General features: G+C 43.8%; 1 protein-coding gene and 1 long non-coding RNA gene across 3 annotated transcripts in view; one reads left to right on the forward strand and one right to left on the reverse strand.

Moving 5' to 3' along the window:
* LOC122200797 lies at positions 1 to 9,957 on the forward strand. The gene is made up of 4 exons (XR_006193939.1): positions 1 to 403; positions 1,542 to 2,344; positions 8,937 to 9,027; positions 9,882 to 9,957. It is a non-coding gene; the product is annotated as an uncharacterized LOC122200797 (long non-coding RNA).
* LOC122200796 (olfactory receptor 9I1-like) overlaps positions 9,738 to 26,074 on the reverse strand; it is a 23,267-nt gene continuing 6,930 nt past the window's right edge. Inside the window, exons 2-4 of one of the 2 annotated variants that reach the window (XM_042906548.1) lie at positions 24,124 to 24,412; positions 18,552 to 18,691; positions 9,738 to 10,928 (exon numbers count right to left, since the gene is read on the reverse strand). In XM_042906548.1, the coding sequence (XP_042762482.1) occupies positions 9,738 to 10,844 (1,107 nt within the window). In that variant the 5' untranslated portion in view covers positions 10,845 to 10,928; positions 18,552 to 18,691; positions 24,124 to 24,412. The remainder of the gene's footprint in view (positions 10,929 to 18,551; positions 18,692 to 24,123; positions 24,413 to 26,074) is intronic. The other variant, XM_042906549.1, reaches the window with a different exon arrangement.

Here is a 26,074-nt window from a genome sequence, read left to right on the forward strand (position 1 = left end):
CATATGCTTTAGAGACTTATGGCAATATCCCACTGCTTAACAGGATTTGTGCTGTCATGTTGGCCAATCACAACACTGTTTTTTCCAGAATGGTCATAACCTTTCTGTCCAGCCCTTGGAGAAGCCCCACAACACTTAATACAACAGTTCACACAACCGGGGAATAGACACCATCGTGCCCTAATTGACCTTTTTTTTTTTTTTAACCTCAAGGGACACATTCATTTGGCCGCTCTCTCCTGGACAGTGGTAGCTCCCACCTGCATCTATTCAAGACATTGTCTCAATGGGAAAACCTCACAATGAGAACATTCCTTGAAACGTCGAGCTATTAGCTGTTGTCTCCTGGTTTCTGCATCCATGTTTGTCCAATGCCTGCCATTTGAATGTGGCATTATGTCAGGTGAGTATCTGGGTGATGGTTTTCTCTTTCTTTCCAGTGTTTGGGGGTCAATGTGCACACGACCCTCAGGATAGGCTCTGCGAGCCTGAGACACTGAAAATGGTGGCTCACATGCTCCCCTCCACACTTGTTGAAAGCACCAGAGACCTTGGACCTCACAGACACACAGAACCCGGAGTTGGAAAGGACCTTGCTGTTGTGGTTCTGAGATTTTCCAGCCCTGTTCCTCAGAGGCCCCAGCCTTCCCAGAGCTGCCAACTCAGCCCCAGCTTCAAACAAAGCAGCAATTCCTTGAACTCTTATAAACAACCAGGTGCTTCTTTTATTTTGTTTGGAAAGGGAGTTCCAATGTTAAAAAGAGATTTGAATGCACTGGGTCTACTGTGTTCTCCTCATCGGGCAGAGGGGAAAATCGAAGTCCCGAGAAGAAGTAACTTTTCCTCAGTGTGTCAGAAAGCATTCCCTCCCCAATTTATCCCAGTTGGGGGGCTCAACACTGGTGTCCTATTTGGAGCCTCAGGAAAGGCCGAGGAGTCATTAAAGAACAAACCAGAACTGGCAGGCCCAGGATGAGGCCATAGGGATGGGAGGATGGCTGGGACTCCCAAAGGCCGGGTGTAGGGACCTCCCTCGCTCAACTTCCTTCCCGTGGCACTCATTTCCACATCATCTTCTCAAAAGCTGCTTATTACGAGTGTCTTCCTTTCTGACCTCGGCAGCTGCCACAGCCTCCCCAGTGGGGTCCAGGCCCATCCTCGGTTCATGCTCTGAAGACTTGTTACTCAGCGGTGTGGGTGTCAGGGGAGTAATAATATCTGAATGCCAACTCTTGTTGCCTGCACTTGACATATTTGTTACCAATCAGTGCAACCATCAGCAAGGTACGTATCCCTAGGCCTGATTTAGAGAAGACGGAGTTGACACTTTGGGAAGGTGACTTGTCCAAAAGGTCCCCCAGAAAAAATTTAAGTTATGTTCAAAAATGTGGAAAGCCCATTTCATGGTCTGGAATATATGTGATCTCCCAACGTAGTTACAAGACGTACATTACCGCATAGGAAGACCAAAGACGTATGACCTTTGGTTGCCGTGAAAGACTTCCACGAAACACTGCTGGCATTTTCTGTTTTCTTCGCAGATCCAAGGAGATTTGCTGTTGCGGCGATCTGAAGACGATAGAAAACACCGTTATCTCATCGTCTTAGGCTGGCTCTGTGCATATGTTGAAACCCACCTTTGAAGGTTTCCAGCGGCTAGCAAAGCCAGGCTGTGTGCTCGGTTTATCTAGCATTGCTGGGTGGAATTCAGAGCTTGCAACCTACAGGTCCTCCGGGCAGCTCGCTGTTTTGCTTTCATGCCCAAACAATCCAATTAAGATCCTCTTGTTCCTGAGTCACTGAGTTTTCTGATCCAACTGACTCCTCGGGTGGTTTTAACATCTATTTATAGATATCACCGAGGATGATGCTTGTGTACTGGTGTACGAAGATGATAATGATAAGTGGAAGACAGACTCTTTCTCTACATGATTCACTGTGATGATTTCCCTTACAGTGGGGGCCATGTGAGCCGGGACTTGCCTGCAAGTTACAAAGTGAGGGGGGACGGCTTCACGTTTCTGGGAGAAGGCAGTCTCTTGCAGTCAGAGCTGACTTGGGGGTATTACATTCCCTCTCTCTCCATCTAAGGAAGAAAACAACAGGTCTGGGGGTTAAAAGGCTCAGGAGGATAAGTGGCAGACCCTGAGTGACATCATTTCCCATGCTCCTCAGGGAATGAACATTATCACCTTCATGTCACTTCTTCTGGGGTTGGGGAAAAAAAAAACCGAGAAAGAATTCGGACTCCGTTGACACATCACAGATGAAGAAACAGACCCAGAGGGCTGTGTGTCTTTTCTGAGGCCACTAAACTTCTTGGCTGACAGCTGGATGTCATGTCGTATGGTGAGAAGTGATGGGGGAGGGTGGCTTTGGTGGGGAGGAGGAGACCGAGACCACGGAACTGTGGTGTGTTCCATCAGGCTGGCGTCCCTGTTAGTCTGCTCTGTTGCTCACGGATGCTTCCTGCTGGACCCAGTTCAAGCCTCACCCCTTCTGGAAAGCCTGACTGGATCCCATATACAAGTTCCTCAGCCCTCAGCAGGCCACACACTGCTTACTTTTCCATTGTATATCGTGGCAGGGTCTTGAGCACCAAATCTTCTTTAGTGTAAACACCTGCCTTCTAGAATATTCTGTGGGGTAATGTGCAGTTGTGCAGTGTACGTAACTTTGAAACAGGAAGATCGCCTTACTGGTGGAAAATTGGTACCAGTAACAAAGGAGGGTGCAGGGGGAGGCATTTCATGATCCATTCATGTATCACTAACAAGGTTAGCTTATGGTCCATAATGGCTATCAGGCTCCAGCCATCACATCCACACTTTGGACCAGAAGAGCAAAAAACTAAAGACAAGTGTTTTGAATTTTGTGCTATTATAATGCCTTATGAACACTTTTGTACCTGTGCCCCGACAGGCACTTGCAAGAGTTTCTCTACTGTGCATACGTAGGTCACCGGAATATCTGGGTCAGTGGTTATGTGTATCTGATTTTTAAAGGTTAATGCCAAAATATTTTACAAAATCTTATACTACTCTTAAACTAACTTATACTATTTGTTTCATATATTTGTCAATAGAGTGGTGTCATACTTTAACATTTTTCCTAATCTAGTGGGCCTACTGTGTTTTTAATAAGCATTTTCCTGATTACTAATGAGAATAAGCATCTCTTCATAAGGATATTTGTGAATTGCCTGTTTGAGTGTGTTATCTTTTCTTAATCACTTTTAAGTATATGCATACACACGCAAGATTGTAGTTGTGATTGTATACCTTAAAAATATTTTCTGCCATTTTGTGTCTTGATTTTTCATCTTCTTTTAAAATTTTTCTAATGTTTATTTAATTTTGAGAGAGAGAGAGAGAGAGAGAGAGAGAGACAGACAGACAGACAGAGTGCAAGTGGGGGAGGGGCAGAGAGACACAGAATCCGAAGCAGGCTCCAGGCTCTGAGCTGTCAGCACAGAGCCCGACGCGGGGCTCAAACTCACAAACTGTGAGATCATGACCTGAGCCAAAGTTGGAGGCTCAAACAACTGAGCCACCCAGTTGCCCCTTTCAGCTTCTTTTTTTAAATAAGCTGGAGTTTCACTCTATGTTTTTTTTAATTTTAATGTTTATTTATTTTTGAGAGAGAGGTGGGGGGAGGGCAAGAGAGAGAGGGAGACACAGAATCTGAAGCAAGCTCTGGTCTCTGAGCTGTCAGCACGTAACCCAACATGGGGCTCAAACCCATGAACTGTAAGATCATGACCTGAGTTGAAGTCAGATGCTCAACTGGCTGAGCCACCCAGGCACCTCTCTTTTAGGTTTTTAAAGTAGGTTTCAATGTAGGGCTTGAACTAACAACCCTGAGATCAAGAGTTTCACGCTCAACGACTGAGCCAGCCAGGCACCCCAAGTTTTCACCTTCTTAATCATGTTTTTAATCAACAGAACCTCTTTAATGAATACTGACACGTTTAGGAATATTTAAATTTATGATTAATGCCTTTTGTTTTGTATATAAGAAACTCTTCCATATAATGATTCTATTTGAATTTATTTGGTGAGAGGTACAGGACTTGCATCAGTCAGGGTCCCTACAGGGTTCCTGTTACATTCATTTGGGCAGTTTGAGGAGAGCTTAGTAAAACCACTATTTAAAAAAGTATGGACAGGATTTAACAAAACCAGGATGAGATGAGTCAGTGCTTCACAGCTAGTGACAGAGTGGGGGCCATTGCTGGTCTTCCAAGTAGTGATTCCTGTCATGCCTCTGTGACCTCCAACCTGTGGCTTTCAAGGTCACTCTGTTCGGTTGCTTCAAACTAGCAGAATGGGAAGGAGCATGGCTTGGAAATGGTCCACACCAATTATTCAAGTATCCTCCTGGCTAAAAACTCTGCTATATGTCCATACTTAGCTGCAAAGGAGGCTGGGAAAAGTAGCTTGGCTGTATCGCCAGTCCCGGCTGCATAATATGAATCATTTGGGGGGTGGGGGTGGGATGTCGCTATTGAGATTAGGTTTCAAAAAGAGCACGGTGTCTATCTTGGGCACCTGCTCTGATGAGAGTCATGTTTTAAGTTTCACTATGGAGAGGACCACGTAGCAAGTAATGGGCATATTTGGTCAACAGTAGGGAAGGACCCAACTCTTGCCAACATGACGGGAGCCCTGGTCAACCTCTTAATTAGTTTTGTGAGAGACCCTGAGACGGAGACTAACCAATCCCACTAACCTGTCCCTGGATCCCTCACCCACAGAAACTGTGATAGTAAAGGTTTGCTGCTTCAAGCTCCCAATTCTTTCTTTCTTTCTTTATTTGCTTGCTTGCTTATTTATTTATTTATTTATTTATTTATTTATTTATTTATATTTTTTAAAGTAGGCTCCACACTCACCATGGGGCTTGAACTCATGAACCCGAGATCAAGAATTGCATACTTTACTGGGGTGCCTGGGTGGCTCGGTCGGTTAAGCGTCTGACTTCAGCTTGGGTCATGATCTCGCAGTTAGTGAGTTTGAGCCCCGTGTCGGGCTCTGTGCTGACAGCTCGGAGCCTGGAGCCTGCTTCGGAATCTGTGTCTCCCTCTCTCTACCCCTCCCCCGCTTGCGCTTTCTCTCTCCCTTTCTCTCTCTCACTCCCCCAAATAAATAAACATTAAAAAATATTAAAAAAAAAAAAAAAAGAATCGCATGCTCTACTGAGCCAGCCAGGCACCCCTAAGCTATCAATTAACAGTAACAGACAACTAATATATCCTCATAGGGAGATGCTCTTGATTGCAAACATAGTTTCAATACTCTGCTTATGTTTTAAGGTTCTTATTTTCTCTCGAATGTTTAGCCTTTGATTTCTTAGTGTCTTTCCACCGTTTTTTTTATTTTTCATGATTTTCAGAGGGGAGGTTGGTCAGAAAAACCCTAGTCCACCATATTGCCAGAAATGGAAACCCTATTCATTTCTATCTTCTTCGTGTTTTTCCTCAGGCATTTACTGAGCATCTACTGTGGGTCAGAAGGTGTGCTAAAAATAGCAAACAGTCTTTGAGTCCATGGGGGTGGTGATAAAAAAAAACATTCTACTGGGGGTAGGGATAAAAACAAGCAGATATCAAGTACTGTGAAGTGTCTTGAAGAATGAAATAGCAGAGTAGGGGGATGGGAAATGATAAGCAGTAGGGAAGCTATCATTTTAGATAAGGTGGCCAGAAAAGGCTTCTCCCAAATGAAGCACCACTTCAACAGAGACCCAAATAAAGAATAAGTCCTGCAGATTTATCATGGGGGAAGAATGATTTGTACAGTTTCTCCTTTGTAGGTCTGCAGAAGATGCTGGGAAGGAGAAATGAGTCTCTCCTGACCTCATTCCTTTTATTCAGAGAAGTTGAATGCAGAGAACTTGGACGTACTGCTTGGCTGGTAGATCTGAGAATCCGTGTCACTCTCATTCTCTCAAGCATCAATGGAGCTGCCGTGTCAGGGACAAGCCTTATGGCCGATGCTGACCTAAATGCTCTGGTCACATCTTAGCTGTCACAGAGAATAGGGTCTCTTCAGCCCAGCTCAGTGTAGGTTCTGAACGAATCTTCATGGAATGAACTTTACATGGAATCTCTTCCAGCTTTCCTTTGGTGGCTTAGCCAAGACCCTGCAGGTGGATAGACATTTGTGAAAAGTAAGACACTCTCTTTGTTAAAGTGGTCTCTTATTTTATTTCATCTTGTGGAGACCTGTCCATTGGTCTTTGAATGGTTCTTCACATGACTCCCAGTTCCGAAGCAGGAAAACCATTTTTTTTTTCTGGCTCCTGGAAAAAGAGCCTAATGAGTAAAGCTACTTTCCCTTACGTGATTCAGTACCAAAAAAGGGATAGTTGTGGATAAAATGGCATCCACAGGTGATATAAGATCATAGATAAGAATGGAGTTTCTGGAGCCAGATATCCTGAGCTCAAATCATGGCCTTCTGTGTCTTACGTGGCTTCTGTGACCTAGGGAAACTTGTTTTAACTTCTCTGTGTCGTCGTTTACTCATCTCTATGTGGAGATAGCAATTGCGTCTATATCATAGGGTTGCTAAGGCATCACAGGGTTGTTAAATACATATAAAAGTTCTTAGAATAGTTCTGGCAAGTAATAGGTGCTCTGTAAGACTTAGGTATCATTTTTATTATTTTGCTGTTAGGAGCCAGGGAGGGCAATGAGTTGTTAGGTCCTTCAGATTGTAACAAAGACCCACTCAGATGATCTAATAGAAAGTGAGTCCATGGCTAAGACTCTCTTATGCTTCAAAAGGAGACAGGGATTTCTTGGGGACCTATGGAGAGCCCTAGAACTCAGCCTGGATCATAATTACATAATTCAAGGCCTGAAAGATCTAATGAAGCACTAGGGACCAGATTTATTGCTGCCTCCTTATCATCTGACATTCGCGCATTTTCTCTTTGGTCTGCCCATTAACGTGACTCAGCCATTTTTGTCATCTCTGATTATAATTTCTGAGTCTTGTTTCTCAAATAACTTAGCTTTTCTCATATTTTTCGGTTTAGATCCTCAAGAGGGAGATAACTTTATTGGTCCTGCTTAATAATCATTGTATAGCGGTAGGACACCTCATGGCTCTCTGTTTTGTTCATGAATTGATGAAATGTGGGTCAGGGGCTTATTCTAGTCTGATCCGATCACCCAAAGGGCAAGACCAAGTGCCAGAACAGTGGTTACCCAAGCAAAGGGCTCTGGGCGGGGAAGTTTCTCCTATAAAGGGAGTACGATAGAAGTATCCAGGGTACTGAGACCCAGTCCTTTCTTTATTTGAAGGGTGGAGATAAAATCAGTGTCCATGAGTGTGGATCTGCTGTAATATGCTGAAGAACTCCTCCCCGTTCCAGTTCTAGAAGTATGGAATCCTTTGAACCTGATGACTAAGCTTGAGCTAGTCCTCAAGGGGGAATTCGTTGTTGGATCCCTGTGTGCCTTAAGGGAAGCAAGAAAATTATTGCGGCTGCATTGGAAAGCCCAGAATGGAACCTTTCAAGGTTCCTCCTTAGTCTGTTATTTCTGATTCTCTTTGAATAACTGCTTCATTTTTGTGTCTTTCTTGACTTCTCTACCTTGGGCAATCTGGTCACCTATTCTGCATCTGTTTTACATGTTCAACTTCAAAATGCCCAGGAATTATTTTTATTTATTTATTTATTTTTTAATCAAACCTACGCTGGGTCAGGTGCTTATTTCTGAACCAATCAACTCTAGGCAGGGCAATGGGCCATTTTAATACGGAATTTAAATTTAATATGGTTAAATTTAATATGGTCCATTTAATATGGTTGTTCCCATACAGAGTGCCACAGAGGACCAACTTCTCATAAAATCAAAGTTCAGCAGAGGGGTTTACTGACTGACTGGGTGTTTATCTCTTCAACGAAAAGACATCTTTTGGTTATCCTTGACCATGTGGGGTGCAGATAAATCCACCCCACCCCAGCTAAACACCAAAGTTCATTTTATTTCTTGGGTGAAAAGATTGAATTGTTCATCTTCCTCAGTTCACTATCTTTCACTACTACTTGTTTGAGATCTGTTTCATTTTTGTTAACAGCCATGGGATTGTGGCAAGGTCCGGGGTGAAAGTGAGGGAAAGGGAAGGGAAGGGAAGAGAACAGTATATATTGAGCAATGGATTTATGCTAGGAGATTTCTTATTCATCACCTCACTTATTTATTTAGTTTAAGATTTTACCTTTTTTTTAAAATTTAAGTTTATTTATTTGTTTTTAGGAAGCTCTATACCCAACGTGGGGCTCAAGCTTACAACCCCAAGATCAAGAGTTGCATGCTCTTCTGACTGAACCAGCCAGGCGCCCCTTACCTCATTTAATTTTTACAATATGCTCTTGAATTAGGAGTTGTTACATTTGTTTTAGACCTGAGGAAAATTAAGATCTGAGAAATGAAGCCCTTTATGGTACATTTCACAGTGAATTAGTGGGAGAATCGGGATTCAGATACAAGCCTGAGTCTGAAAGCTGTGCCTTGTCTCCTGCTGTATATGCTGAACAAAGAGACTTTAAGCAAAGGTCCAAAGGGACTATGAGAAAGCGTTCTCTTAACTGCAAAATAGGAATCTTCTCTTCAGCCCTGTCTTTCTTATTTGCTTTACGGAGTTTCCATGAGGCTCAAATGAGACCATGCATGTGCCATAAAAATCTGTTCAAAAGTAATTATTGAGAGCTCATTTGGTCCGGACTCTGGGTTTGGGGTGAGTTCCCTAAGGAGCAAAGCAGAATTTGCCCTGAAGGGTTTTTGTGGTCTCTTTAACTAAATAGAGGATTTAGTTATTCCCCCTCTTACTAAACCTTCTGCCAGCGAAGATAATGTGTGGTTTAATGTTTTCCTTATACCTGTCTTTGTTCTCTAACATTGCTGTTCCTGGAAATGGGAGGCTTGCTACAAGGCAGGCAATGGGAATAGAGAGGAGAAGCAATGCGTCGTGTCCCGCAGAAACCAGCGAGCTGGCCTTTGAGGAGCCAAAGGTGAGGTGGCTTTAGTTCATCTTGGAGATGTCAGAATAACCTTACACAGCAGGAACAGCAAAGCCAGTGGGATGTGATCAGGTGGAAAGGCAGCTTGCAAATTCCATTGTTGTGGCATGAGCAAGAAGGAAAGTGACCAGAGACTAGAATGGTGAGGAGAAAGGCCTGTTTCTCAAACACTCCCTTCCCTTGGCCACTTAGAGACTCAGATTTGTCTTATATAGCACTCCCTGCTTGCTGAGGTGATCAGTCACTCATCTATTAAAAGAAGACAAAAGACTATTTAGCATTGATCGCTAGAATCCCCAGATAGAATCTTTGACATAGAAAAAGGCTGTATTAATGGGAGGAAAAAAATGAGAAGGAAAGGATGGGAAAGCCAAGGACAGCTGCAAAGACTTGGGGTGAGATGAGATAAACTCAAGGCCCCCTGGACCCCTGACATTCTGTAAGTGAAGATATCAGGCAGTATTATAAGACTGTTGTATGCTAAGGAATGGGCTGGAGGTGTAAGATGGGGAGAAGAAGAAAGCACCATGGGGTTGCTGGAAATGAATTTTACCATATTTGCAGTTTTTCTTGTGTGCCTGCTGACACCCATCTACCTTCTCTCTATTTGTGGGGCTAAGTTGCATAGAGTGCTGGTGCCTGTTAGGATATATTGATATGGGAAGAAAATGGACCAGGAGGTAAGGTCCTATCACTCATATCTACACACTCAGGGATACCTGGAGTCTACCAGTGACCTTTCTGAAGGCTGCTTTCACATCCTTGTTTCTTAGGCTGTAGATCAGAGGGTTTAGCATGGGGATGACCACAGTGTAGAAGACAGACACGACCTTGTCTTCCTCCAGGGACTTGCCCGAGCCACTCTGCAGATACATGAAGATGAGGGTCCCAAAGAAAAGGGCCACAGCGGTGAGGTGGGAGGCACATGTGGAGAAAGTCTTGGCCTTGCCACGTGGAGACTTCACCTTCAGAATGGCCTTGATGATGAGCAGGTAGGATATCAGAATGACCAACGCGTTGGCCAAGATCACAAAGTTGCCGAAGAAGACAATGACAATCTCAGTGTTTGTTGTGTCATTGCAAGCGAGCTTCAGCAGGGGCGGGAGGTCACAGAAGAAGAAGTTGATCTGATTGTGGTCACAGAAGGAGAGGGTGAAGGTGCATGTGGTACGCACAATGGACCCTAACATCCCACAGACATAGGCTTCCACCACCAAACTCCAGCAAATTCTAGGATTCATGGCTACAGTGTAGAGCAGTGGGTTGCTAACAGCAACATAGCGGTCATAGGCCATCACTGCCAGCAGGAAACACTCTGTGCCCGCACAGAAGGTGAAGAAAAAGAACTGGGTAGCACACTGGCCATAGGAGATGACCATCTTACCCGTGGCCAGTGTGGCCAGGATCTGAGGAGTGATGACCGAGGCGTAGCAGGCATCCAGCAGGGCGAGGTGGCTCAGGAAGAAGTACATGGGCATGTGGAGTTGGACATCCACTTGGATCAGAATGATCATCCCCACATTCCCCAGAAGGGTGACGATATAGAAAATGAGAAACGTCAGGAAGAGGGGGATCATGTGGTAGTCAGTAAAGCCCATGAGAATGAACTCTGTTACCATAGTAAGATTATTCGCAGCCATGGATTCAATATAGACAATTGATCTGAGGGTGAGAATGAACAACAACAACAACATCCCAGAATTGAAGGACAGATTCTTTCTATGGTAGAAGTTAGCTTTATATTTCTGGGCCAACTTATAGAGCTTGTTTTTGGGAAATCCTGTACGTGGCCGAGTCTCCGTGGGCATCTATGTTTCTTCCATGTTTTTTGGAGCTGAGCCCTGAGCTGGAGTTTCTGATTCAAATTAATTTGGGTTTGTATTTGGAAATTCCTGTGAAGACAAGAGACACAGAGATTCAGATTTGGAAAGAACCTGGTCAACAAGTGTCCTAATCCCCATGGGATGCTGAAGTGTCCTGTACTATGTACCTTCTGCTTGGTCATCTAGCTACTGTATGAACCTCCATCTGTGGACAGTTCTACCCGTTAATGCTCATTTTGGATCTGTTTCCTCTCTCTCTTCGTCTTCAACATATTGGTTTTAGTTTTACCCCTTCCAGACACGCACAGCAAATTTAATTCCTTCTTCTCATAAAAGGCTTTCAGAAGTTGGAGGACGACGAATCTGCTCTTCATGTTGAGTATTCCCTCATGTTACCCACCGATGTGCTTTCTTTTCTTGTGACATAATTATTCAGCATGTATTCAAAAACTACTTAGTCAGATGGTATTAAAAGATGTAGTTTAAGGGTACAAACTTGGAACTGGCAGATACGAGTTCTGGAGATCTAATGTACAGCAGTGACTATAGTCAACAACATTGTATTGTAGACATTGAATTATAGCCAACAATATTGTGTTGCAAACTTCAAAGTTGCTAAGAGACTAGTTCTTACTTGTTCCCCACAAAAGAACACTTGATCATTATGGGAAGTGATGGAATGTTAGCTAACACTATGATCATATCGCAGCTTATAAATGAATCAAATCAACACACTTTACACTTGAAGCTTGCACAATGTTATATGTCAATTATATCTCAGTAATAACAAAAAAAATAAGTCTTTCTCTTTAATCTTTACCGTTGAAAAAATTTTTAATGTTTATTTTTGAGAGAGAGACAGAGTGTAAGTGGGGGAGGGTCAGAGAGGGAGAGAGAGAGACACAGACTCTGAAGTGGGCTCCAGGCTCTGAGCTGTCAGCACAGAGCCTGACGTGGGGCTTGAACTCATGAACAGTGAGATCAGGCCTGAGCTGAAGTTGGATGCTCCACCAACTGAGCCACTCAGGTGCTTCTTTACTATTTTACCTAATGTATTTATCACTTATTTTTTTAAGTTTACTTATTTATTTTTATTTTAAGCAATCTTTACACCCAATGTGGGGCTTGAACTCACAACTCTGAGATCATGAGTCTCATGCTCTTCTGCCTGAGCCAGCGAGGTACCCCTAGTCTTTACCATTTTAATCTTGGGAGCCTCCTCCAGCTTGAATCAGAGGTCATTAGTGAAAGAGAGACACTGGCACATCATATAAAACATGGTCTCCTGAAGCTGTTCCCCACACCTGACTCCAGCAGCTAGGTCTGGAGATGAGTTAGCGTCTTTGGAAGGCTTTCTTGTACAGTCAATTTCAACGGTTGTCATCTCTAGGACAGACACTAACTAGCTGAGTAACCTTTAAAATTCACTTTCCCTCCTTGGACTTTACTTTCAATTCTGCAAAATGGCGGGGCTAGGCTATATGATCATTGAAGTTTTTCCATCTCTCACAAATCATGATGCGTATGTCTAGGTATATGGGTTAAATGAGGTTTTGGGAAGGATTTTCCTATTATAACCTGCATACTCCTTAGCTACAAACTACTGAGTAAATAAAATACGCAGGCACTGTTTCAAGTGATTTGTAGTTACTTACGGGATGTTAAGTCTGAAATTGAGTAATCATACTTGCCAGTTCCAGATAAATCATCATTATGGATCAAGGCAAGTCTCTTTTTCACTTTATTATTTTTCTCTCCTTCTCTCTCCATCCCCAATCCTCCTGCTCCTCACAGGTACGCAATCTAGTGTATGCAAAATATATATCCTCCTACACTTCGTCCTTTCATATTCATTTAAAAATATGTGTATCTTTAAAAAAGACAGTGATTTTGGTGCGGTTTAAATTTTGTATACATGATCTTGTGCTGTAAGTCCTGTTTTGTTTTTTTCCCCATATGCACTATGTTTTTGTGATTTGTCCATGTCATATAGGTAAGCCTAGTTTTTTATTTCTGATTTTGCTATGGTCTCCTTGGTATGCTTACAGCACATTTACTTAACCATTCTGCTAAAGATGGTGAGGCTTTGTAAAAATCATCTTATTGTATCCTGGAAACAGCCCTTCGAGGGTTGTTGTCTTATTTATTTTTTAATTTTTTTTTTTTTACTAGTAAGGAATTTGAACTTCTGGGAGATGAATTTGTTTGAGGTGACCTAGTTTAATAAGTGGAAGAGCTGGGTTCTGAATGATAGTGGTTTGATAGCAAATTCTGTGCTCTTTGCTATGAATTTGTTTTGCTGCTTTCCCATACTTAACTGCATTTTTATGATTGATGAAATGAAAAGAATCTCTCTGCAGTTCTTTAGATAATCAGATCCTTCCTGCAAAGCTCAGCTAATTTCAACATCTTTCTCAATCTCTAATTTTGAAATCATCATACACCGTTTTCTGTCCATCTCGTGGTGAGGTCCTGGGGTTCCCTTTGATTCGGAGATAAGACTGTTCAATGCACATGACTGGAGAGTAGGTGGCCCAGGTCCCTGGGTTACAGCTGCAGCCACTCTGGGTTTGTGCCACATGCGTTAGGGTCCATCTCATACTTCGACTCTAATCCTTTCAGCAGCCCTGACAGTTGGGTACAGCCTTGGCTATTTTATGGATGAGCAAAGCGAGGCTCAGAAGTGTTAAGGAGGTTACCCAACTTGCCAGACATCTAGGAAGAAACAGAAGCAACATTTGAATCTGGGACTCTCTACCTCCAAATTCTGTGGTCTTTGCTTCACATCATGCTGTCCCCTTAGGGGAGCAAATTACTTTTTCTACAGACCCAAGTCTCAACTGTTAAAATCATAGCATTTCTGAGATTATTAGGCAAATACTCAACTTACATGGGGAAAGGGGACTAAGTTTGACTTTGGAGTTTTTTGGTGGTTCATGGCTTTTCTTTCTTTTTGGGGAAAGGCAGACTTAGCTGGGCCATATCCCTCCTTTGGTATGTTCTTGAAGAAACTGCTTAACCAATTATAATCCCAATTTGCTCAATGATAAAATAGGAAATAAATAATGGGTTTTTGAAAAGTTAGAATGGGGGCGCCTGGGTGGTTCAGTTGGTTGAGTGTCCAACTTTGGCTCAGGTCATGATCTCATGGCTTGTGAGTTCAAGCCCCGCATCAGGCTCTGTGCTGACAGCTCAGAGCCTGGAGGCTGCTTCAGATTCTGTATCTCCCTCTTTCTCTCTGCCCCTCTCCCACTCGTTCTGTCTCTCTCTCAAAAATAAATAAAAACATTAAATTTTTTTTTAAAAGTTAGAATGGATTTTTTCCCTAATGTGGTAGAATTTGCTTTTTTTCTAGAAATGCAATTTCCAGAATACTTCCCAGAAGGAAGAATTTCAGAACCAGCTGGTCACACCCAGTTTTGTGTGATCTTGTTTAAGAAGGGGGTTGGGGCACCAGCAGCTTGGATTGGGCTCAGAGGAGAGGATGGCAACAAACTCCCTGAACCCAGAACAGCTTCCAGGAGGGAAAGCCAAGGTTTACGGCCAACAGACATTTTAGGAAGGCTTAGGGACACTTATGGGTTGACATTATTACTTGTGATACATTTTGATTATAATATGTAACACAGATGAATATGAGATCTCTGGAGGGGATGGGGAGAGAGACGATCTTACCCAGGAGGAAGCCTTCAGAAAGGACCTGGGTCTTAAATCTTGTGCTTACTTTCACTTGGAACCTTCTCCCTAACTCTTGTTTCTCCTTCTTGCTGAGGTTGTGTCCACCTGGGACAGTGAAGGAGCTCCACAAAGTTAACTTTCCTCACCTTGTTGGGATTGGTCTAAAGATATTATTGTCAATATTTATGAGTTCTTGCCCTGAGTCAGGAAGCACGCTGAGCACCGTGAGGGGTTTATTTCATTCCAATCTGATGGCATTAGAAGAGAAAATATTTGTTTTTATTTTATAGTAGAGGAAACTGAGGTTTACAGACATTAAATATTTTGCCTGTGGTTTCACAGCTGGAAAATGAAGATGTTTGTTTATATATATATATATATATATATATATATATATATATATATATATTTTTTTTTTTTTTTTTATGTTTATTTTTGAGAGAGAGAGAGAGAGAAACAGCAGAGAGGGGCAGAGAGATTGGGAGACACAGAATCCGAAGCAGGCTCCAGGCTCCGAGCTGTCAGCACAGAGCTTGACACGGGGCCCCAACTCATGAACTGTGAGATCATGATCTGAGTCGATGCTTAACTGACTGAGTGACCCAGAGGCCCCAAAGATATTTAGATCTTAATCCTGGTCTCCTCGAGCCCAGAATTGGGGTGCTCTTCCTAATCTTGGTATCCATTTATTGAGCAACTTCTCTGTGCTGATCAGGATGTTAAACATCCTGTATACATTATCTCATATAATCCTCACAATGACCCATAAAACAGGCAATATTTTGTCCTGGAGGAAATTAAATGTGAAGAGGTAAGTAACTTGTCCAAGGTCACTCAACTAGTCAGTGAAAAAGCCCAGATTTTTTTTTTTTTTAATAATCTCTATACAACATGGGCCTCTAACTCACAACCCCAGATCAAGAGTCTCATGCTATACCAAATTTGCCAGCTAGGCCCTCCCTAAAAGCCCAGATTCTAACCCAGGTCTATCTTATTCCAAAGCCAAAGCTCTAGTATGTAAGATGAATCCCTCCTCCAGAGTAATCACAGGGAAGTGTACTGATTTACCGTGAAGTCTTGGGTCTAAGCTCTGCAGTCTAGTCCCCCATCCCTGCCCCATGAAACTGTTTATATATATTTTTTAAGTTTTTATTTAAATTCCAGTTAGTTAACATACAGTATAATATGATTTTCAGGTGTATAATGTAGTCATTCCATACTTCCAGACAAAATACGCGGTGTTCCTCACAAGTGCATTCCTTAACCTCTCTGACCTATTTCACCCATCCCTCCACCCTCCTCCCCTCTGGTAACCATCAGTCTGTACTCCATAGTTAAGAGTTTATTTCTTGGTTTGCCTCTCTTTTTTCTTCCCCTATGATAAATAAGATGTGGTATATATATATATATATATATATATATACATATACCACATCATATATATATATATATATATATATTTTTTTTTTTTTTTTTTAAGGAGAGAGAGAGACAGAACACAAGTGGGGGAGGGACAGAGAGAGACAGAGACACAGAATCCAAAGCAGGCTCCGGGCTCCCAGCTGCCAGCACAGAGCCCGATGCAGGGCTTGAACTCACAAACCGAAAGATCATGACCTGAGCCGAAGTTGGACACTTAACCGACTGAGCCACCCAGGCGCCCCATATATATATCTTATTTATACGTATGTGGTCATATACTACACACACACACACACACACACACATATATATATATATATGCCTATATATATATGCATATTACTCAGCCGTGAAAAAGAATGAAATCTTGCCATTTTCAATGACGTGGATGGAGCTAGAGAGTATTATGTTAAGTAAAATAAGTCAGTCAGAGAAAGACAAATATGATATGCTTTCACGCTTAGGCGGAATATATTTTCTAAAATTTACCTAGTGAGGGGAGGCTGGGTGGCTCTGTAGGTTAAGTGTCCAGCTCCTTTCTTTTTTTAATGTTTATTTATTTTTGAGAGAGAGAGAGAAAGAGAGAGAGAGAGTGTAAGTGGGGTAGGAGCAGAGAGAGAGGGAGACACAGCTCTGAGCTGTCAGCACAGAACCTGACACAGGGCTCGAACCCACGAGTGGTGAGATCATGACCTGAGCCAAAGTCGCATGCTTAACCGACTAAGCCACCCAGGTGCCCTGGTTAAGTGTCCAACTTTTGATTTCGGCTCAAGTCGTGATCTTGTGGTTTGTGAGTTCAAGCTCCACATCGGGCTCTGTGCTGACAGCGCAGAGCCTGCTTGGGATTCTCTCTTTCCTCCCTCTCTCTCTGCCCCCTCCCCTGCTTGTGATCTCTCTCTCTCTCTCAAAATAAATAAATAAACTTAAAAAAAAAAAATAAAACTTATTTAGTGATGCACAAACCCAAAGAGATTACAGCTATGGATTTCTAAAAAAAAAAAAGACTCAATCTTACTTGTGTCTTTCACACCAGATCTGAAATCCCAGTCTGGACATGGTCCCATTAGATGGCGGGTTTGGGTGACAGTGGGCGGATTCTTTGACCAGTTTCACCTTCTCTAGCTTGTGTGCACCTTACATCCAGGCTAGTGTCCTCACAACATCACCGAGGTCACAATTATATCTTAGTTACCTGGTGGGATAATCCAGTTGGATTCATCTGCGGTTTGGAACCAAATCGATCTGGTTCTTTTAAGCATTTTGTAGAGAGCAGCTGGGATTGCTCAAACAGATGAATGTAGCTGGCAGATTCTAGGTTTCTCCTTACCAAGCAAACCAGCGAGATATTTAAAATGCTTTTGGGGGATGGTTTTGTGGGAGGGATGTAGTGCGCACAGAGGCTGTCCCCGAATCACATGTCGGTAACTGGGACAGCCTCGGGACTCCCAGGAAGAGCCAGCCTTGTGAGGGACAGCCCACTGCGGCAGGGGCTCATTATCACGTCCTCTCCACACGGCGCAGAGGGTAAAGACAAATCTTGTGGGATTTCATGGCAACTCCTGACTCGTGTTAGTCTCAAAGCTCATTTGCAGTTCCTGTAGGGAACGAAGCTGGTTCCTCTTTGCCACTGCCCCTCGGTGTCCTGCTGTCGCAGTCAGTGGTAGTGCCCAGACTGGAACTCTGAGGAGTCCTGGCCAAGTTCCCTGTATACCGCACCCCTCCCCCCCACCCCTTAGACCTTATGTCGAGTCCCATCTCAGGGGGTGGAAACTGGCTGTGTGGCCTGTTCACAATTTCATTAGGAAGATTGGGTTATTGGTTCAGGAAGGAATGAGGCTAGTGTGGTCCAAACATGCTGCTCTTGAATCTATACCATGAGTGGCTTGTTAGGTCATCTTCCTTAAAGGTCCATTCCAGAGTTTCGGTGGGCAGCTTTCTCTGGCTATTCCAGCTCTCCTCTCTTCCCTGTTCTCTGAAACCCACTCTCCATGTGTTAGAACCACACACCTTTGCCCTTAATTTTGGCCATTCCTTGGTGATTAGTCTTACTGCCCAGTAGGTTCCCGAAGAATCCATCTTGCTTCCCCCAATTAACGTGTGTTCTGCTTCAGTAGAATCACTCCCCTGCCGTATATGCTTTCATCTACTCATTAATGTAGGATCAAAACTCTTGCAGCAGGGTCTCAGAGAGGCCATGTGCCGCATTCACTCTGAAAGAATACGCCAGGGATAAAACTTCTTGGTAATTAGCAAGCATTCAGCCTAGCTGGGGTGGTTCTTGCCATTGTGGATGATGAATGGAACAAGAATCCAGAGAAGGAAGGTGGCCACAGATCAGGACTTCTGGCAGCATAGGGAATGCTATCTTCCAATGTGTTTCCAATTACAGTATTTATTGTCATTTCTTGTAATTAAATACCTATTGAAAGAACTATGTGGTAGGAGTATGTGAACTGCATTTCCCGTAGAAGATAGAGTGACCATGGGGACAAGATAGAGAAAAAAGAGGGGGAATATGCCAGCAATGATAATATTCCATTAAACATCCCCTGGGGATCTTGGGGAGGTGGGTGATTATATAGTATTTATTACCTTCTTCCCTTGGCGACAGGTTGGAAAGATCTGGAGTGCTTTGATGTATTACACAATTATTATTGTTGTTGTTCTTGTTAATATCAAACCTAGGACTTTCGTTTCCGCTTTCGGAAAAAGATACGTCTTAGGTTGGGTTCCTTAAAAAAAAAAAGATGAAACGGGTACCAGGGTGGCTCAGTTGGGTAAAGCCTCTGACTTTGACTCAGGTCATGATCTCACAGTTCGTGAGTTCAAGCTCCGCATTGGGCTCTGGGCTGACAGCTCAGAGCCTGGAGCCTGCTTCGGATTCTGTGTCTCCCTTTCTCTCTGCCCCTCCCCTGCTTGTGCTCTGTTTCTCTCTTTCTCACTCTCAAAAATAAATAAGCATTAATAAAATTAAAAAAAAAGATGGGAGACAAGGGTTTGGGGGCCAGTGTTTGTTTCACTAAGGGAGCAATCACAGAAGGAACCTGTAAGGGAATCAAGGAAGCAGAAACTAGCTGAGCAAAGATACAGTTTCAGTTGGAGTCTAGTCTGATCGCAGCTCTGGAGTATGAATTACACCCTGGGCTCAGCTCTGCCTCCAGGCAAGTGATTTGGCCTTCTGCAGCCCATATCAACCCTTCACGGACCATGGGATGCCTCACACAATGTTACATTAGTTTGGTGTACAACATAGTGATTCATATAGCCGTATTCCAACACCATTTACTGTATTTCCTATGCCATACAAGTAAACCTTCTTAAGATTCCACATATAAGTAATATCATACAGTATTTGTCTTTCTCTGACTTACCTCACTTAGCACAATACCCTCAATGTCCATCCATGTGGTCGCAAACAGCAGGATTTCCTTTATTCTTATGGCTAAATAATATTCCATGGTGTGTATGCCATAATTCTTTGCCTCCCCATAATCCATATTCCACATAGAATTCAGAGAAACTGTTTAATACCTACATCAGGTTCTAAAATTCCCCTATTAAAGCCCTCCTTTGATTTCTCATTGCACTTCAGAAAAAAAAAAACCCAATTTCTTACTTTGGTCTGTGAGATCATTATAGGATCTGCCCTCTGTGTACCTCCCCTGGTCATCTCCTACTGTCCTCTGTCTATTCCTTGAGAGGCCAGCTTATCCCTGCCTCAGGGCCTTTGCTCTTGCTGTTCCCTCTGTCTGAAATGCTTTTCAAACAAGATGTTCCTGTGTGTTCTTTTTATGCAGGTCCTAGTGTAAATGTCATGTCAGAGACCATTTCTGACTTCAAGAGTCCCCTTTCTCTGCCACTACCCGAGACGGTTCCTATCACATCATCTTACTGTATTTGTTTATAATATTACTTTCTGCTATTTCTCTGTCTATTAGAATGTGAGCTCCATGAAGCCAGGAATTTAATCTCTTTTGTTCACTACTGTATGGCCAGCATCTAGAACAGTTCCTGACATATACTAGCTGCTCAAATATTTGTCAAACTGATGAAAGGAGGAATCGTCAACATTTCTATCATTCAGTTAGAAAAGTCAAACACCTTATTAAACAAAAGGGCAAGGGGCTCCTGGGTGGCTATCAATTAAGTGGCCGACTCTCGATTTCAGCTCAGGTCATGCCCTCACGGTTTGTGAGATCGAGCCCCACTTTGGACTCTGTGCTGACAGCGTGGAGCCTGCTTGGGATTCTCTCTCTCTTCTCCTCTCTCTCTCTCTCTCTCTCAAAATAAATAAATAAACATTTAAAAAAAAAGAAAAGAAAAGGGGCAAAGTATATGAGCACGAAATTGGCAAAAGAAGAAACAAGTATCTAAACATATGAAAAATGTTTAACATCACCATAAATTAAAAAATTACAATTTATGTCACGGTGAGCTATCTTTTGCTTTCATAATCACAAAATGTTTAAAAGAAGATCATCACACCTGTATTAGTGAGGTGCTGGGAAACAGTTTCCCTCATACACTGTGGAGTGCTGGGGTGCACCTTACAGTCAGTTTCATTGATTTGTATAAAGACCCTTACCAATGAAAATGCCTTTCTCCCCCTAATTCTGCTTTTAGGAAGTTACCCTACAGAAATCATCATTACTATCTACAAAGGTCTGTGGTCATGTTACTGTTATTTTATAACAAAAAAAAAATTGAAAATATCAAAGGGACCAAAAGCATTTAGGTGCATAGGATATTTTGGATGTGAGAAGCCAGGGTTCAAATGCAAGCATCTCACAATTCTCGCTTTTGTTGGAAGGGTTCCATGGGGTGCGGTTGAGAAGGGCCACTGGTCTACATGGCAAGCCAAGGAATTTCCCCAACTCAGACCCCCACAGAGGCTCAGGGATGTAAAATGTCCTCGACTGGCCCGGGTTGGGGTGGACCTGTCCGGAACTTGCCCTAAGGGAATAATGGGTCTTCCTGGTGGGCAGGGCAGCGTCACTGGTGGTGGGTGTTGGCATTGGACATACAAAGTAGCAGAAGGGAGGGCATAGCCATCCAGCTGTGTTGGTGGAGGAGGGTGGGAGGTGGGAGTGATTTGAGAGGTAGCACTTTGGGGCAGAAGCCAATTCACTGTGGTGCTGCCTCATGTCCTGTGACCAGGCTGGGTGTGCAAAATGATGGCTCAGCACTAGGGCATCTCTGTGGAATGGGTGGGGATTCTAGAAAATATTGAGGTGGGGGGAGTATGAATCAAATGTACCTCATACGACCACCAGGGTAGAAAATGCTCAGGATATCATGCCAAGTGGACAGCAGTGTTGGGGACATAAATTTTCTCCATGAGAGGATAAGAAATACCATATATCTTTAAAAATATATATATGCACAGAAAATTTTACTTATATTGAAATTCCAAAATAACAAACTAACAACGATAAGAGTTCAGCAAGGTTATCGAGTGAGAGGACCTGCCTAAATGATTATCAATAGCCTTCTCTACATGAGCCGTGATCAATAAAACAATGCAAGGGGAGCCTACGAGAGGGAACTGAGGAAGGAGTGGAATGAATGGAAGGGAGATGTCATGTCTCGAGGATGGAATGGGCTTAGCATTGGAGGTACATGTGTAGAGCCTGTGTAGAGTGACAAGAAATACCACAGTCTTTATTAAGGTTTCTAAATTGCATCAATGTGTTTCACTTCCTTTTCTGTCAAGGTTAAGGCTATTAAAATGTTCTATAAAATATATAATATATGTCCATTCCCCATGGGGTGTCTCCTCTACCCAAGGGTTTTGAGGACTTTTGCATTCAAGAAAATTTGGGGAGGTCTTTTGCCTTCAAGGTTATCATGACTACCTTTGAGATCGTTCAAGTGCATATGTTTACATCAGACAAGGGCAATATCACCACCTTTGTGGCAAATTTGGGCGTTAGCTCTTCTCTTGCTGTGGTTGCCTAAACTTTTTGGGTACCGACACTCAGGGAATGGGGTTCAATGGCCCCAACACCATGAGCTGCCCAACGACAGACCTCACGACTTTCCACAGTGTTGTTGTGGACCACAGGCCCCTCCCACCTGAGTGACTTCATAACAGTTACATTTTCTCTGGTTAACTCACCTCGGTGAACAGTATAGAAATAATGTGCCAGCCAAAATCCTGATTCTTAAAACTACATATAAATTTCCATAGAAATAATTCTGGAAGGATATTAATAATACCACACCCTGTTCTGTGTGTTTTTTTTTTAATTATTTTTTTTAATGTTTATTTATTTTTGAGACAGAGAGAGACAGAGCATGAATGGGGGAGGGGCAGAGAGAGGGGGAGACACAGAATCTGAAACAGGCTCCAGGCTCTGAGCAGTCAGCACAGAGCCCGACGCGGGGCTCGAACTCACGAACCGTGAGATCGTGACCTGAGCTGAAGTCGGACGCTCAACCGACTGAGCCACCCAGGCGCCCCTGTGTGTTTTATATGTATCACCTGGAACCTGGATGTCCATCCCCCGGGGTGGGTTTAGAGAAGTGACATAACCCACTTAAATTCCCAACCCAGAGGAGGATTTGAATCCACACAGTCTATACCAGAACTTATGTGCTAAATAAATACACTCTAGTATTTCCCCCTCTAACTGTTAACAATCCCTATTGGAGTGGTATGATAATAGGGATTCCATTTCTTCACTTTATACTTTTTTCACATTGCCCGAATTTTCTGTCCTAGATAGTGGTACATCAGGGAGTTCAGAACGGTGGCTAGGAGCAAGGTGCATGGAGCCGGCCTCCCCTGGTTCTGATCCCAGCTTGCCGCTTACTACCTGTGTGACCACGGGTGGTTACTTCACCTCTGCCTCCTCACCGGGAAGAGTAGAACGATAATGGCATCTACCTCAGTGGGTTGTTGTGGGGAGTAGATGAGTTACCCTAGGTAAAGCTAGAGTGGCGTGCTGGGCATGGCTCCAAATCCTCCTTGTATAGATTATTAATGTTAAGGCAATGAGTCTGCAGGCTGCTGGGCCATCACATAATCCCTTATCTCATTTGAGCTCCCACAATGATACTGGTCCGAAAGGGTCATTCTAAGGACAACTCCTCAGAGAACAGAATGTAGCTGCATCTCCCCTCCAGCCCCCACATGAGATTAAATTATGGTGGGGGCTCCAGAGAGGACAAATTTTGAATGGGGAAGAATTGAGAAAGCTCACTTTGCAGGGGCCCTTTGCTGAAGGCTTCTCACCTCCGGGAATCAGAGAAGCCTAATCAGCAGCGTAGGGCCTGATTAGAGAACCCCCATGAGTGACACACCCCCCTGCCCTGGTCTAATTCCCTTCCTGGAATGCCCAGAATGGGGCAGAGAGGCAGGCACTTATTAATAGGCGCAACTGTGGATGCTGGGGCTTGAGAGCTGTAGGTGTGGGAGATGTTTATTCCTCTGGTCCCCGAAAGCCCCACTTAGACACCACATTCTGTTCCCGCCCAGCCCAGTCTTCTGGATCGGTCCTGCTGGAGGTGAGTGTGGCAATGGCAGAGGGGAGAAAATGAACCGCAGTTCAGATTCCAAGTATACTTGACAACTTGAATCTTAGTTTTCTCTCATATAAAATGGGTTTATCTCTTTTGTCTTTAGAGAGTAGGGCCAAAGCTGGTACTTGTTGGGGAGCCCAATGTGCTGGGTTCGCTTCCCCCTTGCAGTGATGTAAGACCCTTGGCCTTTGGGGCCACAGTCCCCTCATCTATAACACGGGGTGGATGATGCCTTTTGTATCTGCTTTAAGTGTTTGTTTTCAGAATGAGAAAGGACAGGGTAGGTGGGACCACGTGGAAAACTAAGGTAGCTATTTAAATTTTTGTTTTAATGTTCACTCATTTCTGAGAGAGAGAGAGAGAGAGAGAGAGAGAGAGAGACAGAGTGTGAGCAGGGGAGGGGCAGAGAGAAAGAGAGAGAGAGAGAGAGAGAGAGTGAGAGGGAGACACAGAATCTGAAGCAGGCTTCAGGCTCTGAGCTGTCATCACAGAGCCTGACGCAGGACTCTAACCCATGAACCGTGAGATCATGACCTGAGCCGAAGTGGGTCACTTAACTGACTAAGCCACCCACACGCCCCAAGGTGGCCATTTAAATATAAAGGTTTCTATTAAGAAAAGGGGAAGAGCAAACACCTACCTTGTTGAATCTCTAAGAAACTTGTAACTCTGGCAGGTATTTGGAATGCCATGGTACTGGCATTACAGAAAGAGCTGGAAGCTATAAGTAGGCTCTAAAATAGATCGGTCTCCTTTGTGGGGGAGTAATTTCCCCATCACTGTGATCTGTCGGGAAGGGTCACCGTTAGCTCAAAGATCAGTCATCAGCGATGCTCCAGAAAGGCTTTCTGTTGTGGGTGGGAGCTAAATCCAGGTTTCTGCAGCTGGAGTCCATGCAGCTACTTTCTGAGGGTCCTGGGCTGAGCTTCCTTAAGGCAAGAGAACTGAGATCACTCATTTAGGACTTTGGGAGAGGGTCTAAGGAGGTTAGGGGGGTGGAAGAGCCCCATCCAGAGCTAAAGAGACCTGATGCTCATGCTCATACTTTGCAGGGCTGGCTCTGTCTAGTTGTCCCTATCATCAAAACCTCCTCCAAGTGCTGACGCATAAGGACACATGTACCCCAATGTTTATAGCAGCACTTTCAACAATGGCCAAATTATGGAAAGAGCCTAAAGGTCCATCAACTGATGAATGGATAAAGAAGATGTGGGACGTATATACAATGGAATACTACTTGGCAATGAGAAAGAATGAAATCTGGCCATTTGTAGCAATGTGGATGGAACTGGAAGGTATTATGCTAAGTGAAATGAGTCAGGCAGAGAAAGACAGATACCATACGTTTTCACTCATATGTGGATCTTCAGAAACTTAACAGAAGACCATGGGGGAGGGGAAGGGGGAAAAAAAGTTACAGAGAGGGAGGGAGGCAAACCTCAAGAGACTCTTAAGGACTGAGAACAAACTAAGGGTAGATGGGGGTGGGGGATAGGGAAAGTGGTTGGTGGGCAGGGAGGAGGGCACCAGTTGGGATGAGCACTGGGTGTTGTATGGAAACCAATTTGACGATAAATGATATTTAAAAAAACCTATATGAAGGGAATAAAAAATTGTAGAAGTAAACAAAACAAAACAAAACAAAACAAAACAAAACAAAACAAAAAACCTCCTTCAGACCCCACTCAATTCCCTGTAAAGGAAGGCTGTCCATCTGATGTCATGACTCTCCCAGAAGTGGGGAACTTGAGTAGTTCTGGGCACCTGGGAGTTTGCTTCTAGGCAAGACACATGTCTTCTCGGGGCCTCTCTGTCCTCCTCTCTGCTTACCCCGTCTGAAGGCAGCAGGACAAAACCATGACCTTTCAGTTCTAAGATGCTTCCGTACTCTCAGTCCAGGAGGCACATGGGTCAGAGCAGGCATTGGTGAAGGCGAAGTACAAGAGATTTTGAGGTCAGTATTTGGATAGACTTGATATGGCATTCTAGATGTTTCTTTGTCAGCTCACAATGTGAGGGAGAAACTCAAGATTTCCACTTTTCAGGTCTTTCTCCCCACGCCTGCCATCCGAATCGCCACGACTACCATGATGAAGGACTCGGTGGTGTGACGGGAAGGGTTCTGGGTCCCAGTTCTGGCTTTTCTTTCCAGCTAGGTGACTTCCGGACAAGTCAGTTGACCTCTCTGAGTCTCACTTTCCTCCTCTGAACATGGGTTGTGTGAGGATCAGATGACATCACGGGTGCACAATGTCTAAAACGAGGGGTCATGAAAGTCTTTGGGGAGGGGGGGTCCACACCTTCCAGAGTAGGCAACAGAATCGGTCTTTGCTGAACACACAATCTGCCGTCTCATTTCACCCTACAACCCTCCTGTGACTTAGGTCGTCTCATATCCGTCTTCTAGATGAAAGAGCTGAGGCCCAGAGAACTTAGGCGCCTGGCTGGGGCTCGACCCCGCCGTGCCGGGACCTCGAAGCATCTTCGCTCCATGGCAACATGCTGGTTCTGCCTTCCTTCTGTTCTCAGTGAGGCTTGCTGGAGAATCGTTTCCTAGGTCTTTCTGGGTTTCAATCCAACTGGAAAATGAC

The sequence above is a fragment of the Panthera leo genome, chromosome D1 (assembly GCF_018350215.1).
Source record: "Panthera leo isolate Ple1 chromosome D1, P.leo_Ple1_pat1.1, whole genome shotgun sequence".
Lineage (NCBI taxonomy): Eukaryota > Metazoa > Chordata > Mammalia > Carnivora > Felidae > Panthera > Panthera leo.